The sequence below is a fragment of the Dendrobates tinctorius genome, unplaced genomic scaffold (assembly GCF_039654945.1).
Source record: "Dendrobates tinctorius isolate UK_male_01 unplaced genomic scaffold, ASM3965494v1 ptg000491l, whole genome shotgun sequence".
Lineage (NCBI taxonomy): Eukaryota > Metazoa > Chordata > Amphibia > Anura > Dendrobatidae > Dendrobates > Dendrobates tinctorius.
In genome coordinates, this window is record NW_027362152.1 from 266,708 (window position 1) to 272,707 (window position 6,000).

Here is a 6,000-nt window from a genome sequence, read left to right on the forward strand (position 1 = left end):
TAGAACTCTGTGACACGACCATTAATGGTGCTCACTTATTCTGGCCGGGGTGTTTATGGACTAGTGATTAGTGACGTGGCCTTAGAACTCTGTGACACGACCATTAATGGTGCTCTCACTTATTCTGGCCGGGGTGTTTATAGACGGGTGATTAGGGACGTGGCTGTAGGTCTATGTGACACAACCATTAATGGTGCTCTCACTTATTCTGGCCAAGGTATAAATGGACTTGTGATTAGGGATGTGTCTGTAGGTCCCTGTGACACGACCTTTATGGTGCTCTTACTCTAGCTGGGGTGTTCATGGACTAGTGATTAGGGACGTGGCTATAGGTCTCTGACACGACCATTAATGGTGCTCTCACTAATTCTGGCCAGGGTGTTTATGGACTAGTGATTAGGGATGTGACTGTAGATCAGTGACACGACCATTAATGGTGCTCTCACTAATTCTGGCCAGGGTATATATGGACTAGTGATTAGGAACGTGACTGTAGATCAGTGACACGACCATTAATGGTGCTCTCACTAATTCTGGCCAGGGTATATATGGACTAGTGATTAGGAACGTGTCTGTAGATCTGTGACACGACCATTAATGGTGCGCTCTCATATTCTGGCCGGGTTGTTTATGGACTAGTGATTAGGAATGTGCCCTTAGATCTGTGACACGACCATTATGGTGTGCTCACTTATTCTGGCCGGGGTGTATATGTACTAGTGATTAGGAACGTGCCCTTAGATCTGTGACACGACCATTAATGGTGCTCTCGCTTAGTCTGGCCGGGGTGTTTATGGACTAGTGATTAGGAACGTGCCCTTAGATCTGTGTCACGACCATTAATGGTGCTCTCACTTATTCTGGCCAGGGTGTTAATGGACTAGTGATTAGGGACATGTCTGTAGATCTGTGACACGACCATTATGGTGCTCTCGCATATTCTGGCTGGGGTGTTTATGGACTAGTGATTAGGAACGTGCCCTTAGATCTCTGTGACACGACCATTAATGGTGCTCTCGCTTATTCTGGCTGGGGTGTTTATGGACTAGTGATTAGGGACGTGTCTGTAGATCTGTGACACGACCATTAATGGTGCTCTCACATATTCTGGCCGGGGTGTTTATGGACTAGTGATTAGGAACGTGTCTGTAGATCTGTGACACGACCATTAATGGTGCTCTCACTTATTCTGGCTGGGGTGTTTATGGACTAGTGATTAGGAACGTGTCTGTAGGTCTGTGACACGACCATTAATGGTGCTCTCACTTATTCTGGCTGGGGTGTTTATGGACTAGTGATTAGGAACGTGTCTGTAGATCTGTGACACGACCATTAATGGTGCTCTCGCTTAGTCTGGCCGGGGTGTTTATGGACTAGTGATTAGGAACGTGCCCTTAGATCTGTGTCACGACCATTAATGGTGCTCTCACTTATTCTGGCCAGGGTGTTAATGGACTAGTGATTAGGGACATGTCTGTAGGTCTGTGACACGACCATTAGTGGTGCTCACTTATTCTGACCGGGGTGTTTATGGACTAGTGATTAGGAACGTGTCTGTAGATCTGTGACACGACCATTAATGGTGCTCTCACATATTCTGGCCGGGGTGTTTATGGACTAGTGATTAGGGACGTGTCTGTAGGTCTGTGACACGACCATTAGTGGTGCTCACTTATTCTGACCGGGGTGTTTATGGACTAGTGATTAGGAACGTGTCTGTAGATCTGTGACACGACCATTAATGGTGCTCTCACTAATTCTGGCTGGGGTGTTTATGGACTAGTGATTAGGGACATGTCTGTAGATCTGTGACACGACCATTATGGTGCTCTCGCATATTCTGGCTGGGGTGTTTATGGACTAGTGATTAGGAACGTGGCCTTAGATCTCTGTGACACGACCATTAATGGTGCTCTCGCTTATTCTGGCCGGGGTGTTTATGGACTAGTGATTAGGGACGTGTCTGTAGGTCTGTGACACGACCATTAATGGTGCTCTCGCTTATTCTGGCCGGGGTGTTTATGGACTAGTGATTAGGAACGTGTCTGTAGATCTGTGACACGACCATTAATGGTGCTCTCACTTATTCTGGCTGGGGGTGTTTATGGACTAGTGATTAGGAACGTGTCTGTAGATCTGTGACACGACCATTAATGGTGCTCTCACTTATTCTGACCGGGGTGTTTATGGACTAGTGATTAGGAACGTGTCTGTAGATCTGTGACACGACCATTAATGGTGCTCTCGCATATTCTGGCCGGGGTGTTTATGGACTAGTGATTAGGAACGTGGCCTTAGATCTCTGTGACATGACCATTAATGGTGCTCTCGCATATTCTGGCCGGGGTGTTTATGGACTAGTGATTAGGAACGTGTCTGTAGATCTGTGACACGACCATTAATGGTGCTCTCGCTTATTCTGGCCGGGGTGTTTATGGACTAGTGATTAGGGACGTGTCTGTAGATCTGTGACACGACCATTAATGGTGCTCTCACTTATTCTGGCCGGGGTGTTTATGGACTAGTGATTAGGAACGTGGCCTTAGATCTGTGACATGACCATTAATGGTGCTCTCGCATATTCTGGCCGGGGTGTTTATGGACTAGTGATTAGGAACGTGTCTGTAGATCTGTGACATGACCATTAATGGTGCTCTCACTTATTCTGGCCGGGGTGTTTATGGACTAGTGATTAGGAACGTGTCTGTAGATCTGTGACATGACCATTAATGGTGCTCTCGCATATTCTGGCCGGGGTGTTTATGGACTAGTGATTAGGAACGTGGCCTTAGATCTCTGTGACACGACCATTAATGGTGCTCTCACTTATTCTGGCCGGGGTATTTATGGACTAGTGATTAGGAACGTGTCTGTAGATCAGTGACACGACCATTATGGTGCTCTCACTTATTCTGGCCGGGGTGTTTATGGACTAGTGGTTAGGGACGTGTCTGTAGATCTGTGACACGACCATTAATGGTGCTCTCAATTATTCTGGCCGGGGTGTTTATGGACTAGTGATTAGGAACGTGGCCTTAGATCTCTGTGACATGACCATTAATGGTGCTCTCGCATATTCTGGCCGGGGTGTTTATGGACTAGTGATTAGGGACGTGTCTGTAGATCTGTGACACGACCATTAATGGTGCTCTCAATTATTCTGGCCGGGGTGTTTATGGACTAGTGATTAGGAACGTGGCCTTAGATCTCTGTGACACGACCATTAATGGTGCTCTCGCATATTCTGGCCGGGGTATTTATGGACTAGTGATTAGGGACGTGTCTGTAGATCTGTGACACGACCATTAATGGTGCTCTCACTTATTCTGGCCGGGGTGTTTATGGACTAGTGATTAGGAACGTGTCTGTAGATCTGTGACACGACCATTAATGGTGCTCTCAATTATTCTGGCCGGGGTGTTTATGGACTAGTGATTAGGAACGTGCCCTTAGATCTCTGTGACATGACCATTAATGGTGCTCTCGCATATTCTGGCCGGGGTGTTTATGGACTAGTGATTAGGAACGTGTCTGTAGATCTGTGACATGACCATTAATGGTGCTCTCACTTATTCTGGCCGGGGTGTTTATGGACTAGTGATTAGGAACGTGTCTGTAGATCTGTGACATGACCATTAATGGTGCTCTCGCATATTCTGGCCGGGGTGTTTATGGACTAGTGATTAGGAACGTGGCCTTAGATCTCTGTGACACGACCATTAATGGTGCTCTCTTTCTCTCTTACAGGAGTGCTGGTGGACTGGACACACAACTATGGTTTTGCATTCTACTCCTGTGCTATTGGCATGGCGATAGGGGCCTTTTTTTTAGCCCTGGTGAGGCCATGCAGGACAGGACTTGTCAAGAGAAAGCCACCACTTCTCTGTCAAGGAATGCAGGAAATGCCTGAAGATTTTCTGGAAATGGACATGAGCCGAACAGATGGGCTGCGCAAAAGCTGCCAAAGCCTCAGCGGGGCCGTGTAGAGCATGGAGCAATAAACCTTCCTCAGGCATGACGGTGGGTCCAGGCACATGTAGAGAAAGGGAAAGGAAGCCAGAAATGTGACTGGTGGTTACTGGGGCTGCAGAGGCGAAAGGGCATTACCTCTAGTACGCAGTAGATTGTCCTCTAACAGCCGCCACACAGCCAGGATGCAAATGTTTGTACTGGGCACCGCCTGCAGGGGAACCTACCACATCCATGCTGACGGGTTCCATAGAAACCAAATATTTATTAAGTTATTGTAGTTACCGCTGCTGTGGGGGATGGGCAGATGTGATCGGGCAATCACTCTATAGCACTCAGGACTTTTCTATTCTTTCATGGCTGTGCCGCCTCAAATGACTTTTGCCTTGAAATAAACCATTTTGGATGCACGAGGATTGGCTGTTTTTCTTTTTGTTCTGGCCCTGTGTACCCGTCATTCTGGGCACGTGGGTCCATGTGATGTGTGGGGTGAGATTTACATTCTCATGTTTATACACCGTGCCTTCAGAAAGTCTTCATACCCTGTGAGCGTTTACACGTTACACCCACAAACTTAACGTTTTTTTATTACGATTTGTATCTGGTCACAAAGTAACAAGTATTTGAGACTTGTAAAGGAAATGATAACTAATTCTTCTAATTATTTTAGAAGTATAAATCTGACAACTGTGAGTCTCAAGCCTTTTGCCGCATCTAACAGGGATTTCTCGTGGATTGTCTTTTATTTATCTCCATTCATCTTCCCATCAACTCTGACCAGCTTCCCTCCCTGAAGAAATGCCTCCCTACAGCAGGATGCTGCCACCTCCATGTGTGACGGTGTGGATGCTGTTTACAGGGTGGTGAACAGAGTTAATTTTACGCCACACATGGCATTTTGCATTTAGCCCAAAAAGTTCTTCTTTTGGCCTCATCTGACTAGAGCTCCTTCTTCCACATTCTCGCTGTGTCCCCTACTAGGGCTTTTTTCTAAACTGCAAACTGGTCTTATGGTTTGCAAAATGTCTTTCTCTTGCCATTCTTCAATATATGGTAGATTAGTGGTGTAAACACTGAGCGCGCAGTCAGCCGTATAAATCGGACCAAGATGAGAACGCACTGCAGACTGGCCGGCAGCTCTCCTGACCGAGTGTAACACCTGCATAGAAATACATGAAGCTATCGCGTTCAGATCGGGAAACTGCGTTCTGATCTCTGCCTGATTTTATAAGGAGCAATAATAGTTGTCCTGTGGACAGGATCCTCCCACCTGAGCTGTGGACCTCTACTTGACTGTGCTCACACATCACTTCTGCTCTGCTTGGCTGGGCTCACGCATTACTTCTCTGCTGGCTTGTGCTCACGCGTCACTTCTCCTCTGCTGGCCTGTGCTCACGCGTCACTTCTCCTCTGCTGGCTTGTGCTCACGCGTCACTTCTCCTCTGCTGGCTTGTGCTCACGCGTCACTTCTCCTCTGCTGGCTTGTGCTCACGCGTCACTTCTCCTCTGCTGGCTTGTGCTCACGCGTCACTTCTCCTCTGCTGTCCTAGGCTCACGCGTCACTTCTCCTCTGCTGGCTTGTGCTCACGCGTCACTTCTCCTCTGCTGGCTTGTGCTCACGCGTCACTTCTCCTCTGCTGTCCTAGGCTCATGCGTCACTTCTCTCCTCTCTTGTGCTCACACGTCATTTCTCCTCTGCTGGCTTGTGCTCACGCGTCACTTCTCCTCTGCTGTCCTAGGCTCATGCGTCACTTCTCCTCTGCTGGCTTGTGCTCACGCGTCACTTCTCCTCTGCTGGCTTGTGCTCACGCGTCACTTCTCCTCTGCTGTCCTAGGCTCATGCGTCACTTCTCTCCTCTCTTGTGCTCACACGTCATTTCTCCTCTGCTGGCTTGTGCTCATGCGTCCCTTCTCTCCTCTCCTGGGCTCACACGTCACTCCTCTCCTCTCCTGGGCTCACACGTCACTCCTCTCCTCTCCTGGGCTCACACGTCACTTCTCTCCTCTCCACTCCTGGGCTCACGCGTCACT

At 48.1% G+C, this 6,000-nt stretch overlaps 1 protein-coding gene across 3 annotated transcripts in view; it reads left to right on the plus strand.

The window, feature by feature from the left end:
* Positions 1-4,382, plus strand: part of SLC16A6 (solute carrier family 16 member 6) — a 66,747-nt gene extending 62,365 nt beyond the window's left edge. For all 3 annotated transcript variants that reach the window (XM_073564824.1, XM_073564823.1, XM_073564825.1), the window contains one exon: positions 3,748-4,382. In XM_073564824.1, the coding sequence (XP_073420925.1) occupies positions 3,748-3,986 (239 nt within the window). In that variant the 3' untranslated portion in view covers positions 3,987-4,382. The remainder of the gene's footprint in view (positions 1-3,747) is intronic.
* The last annotated feature ends 1,618 nt before the right edge of the window (positions 4,383-6,000 follow it).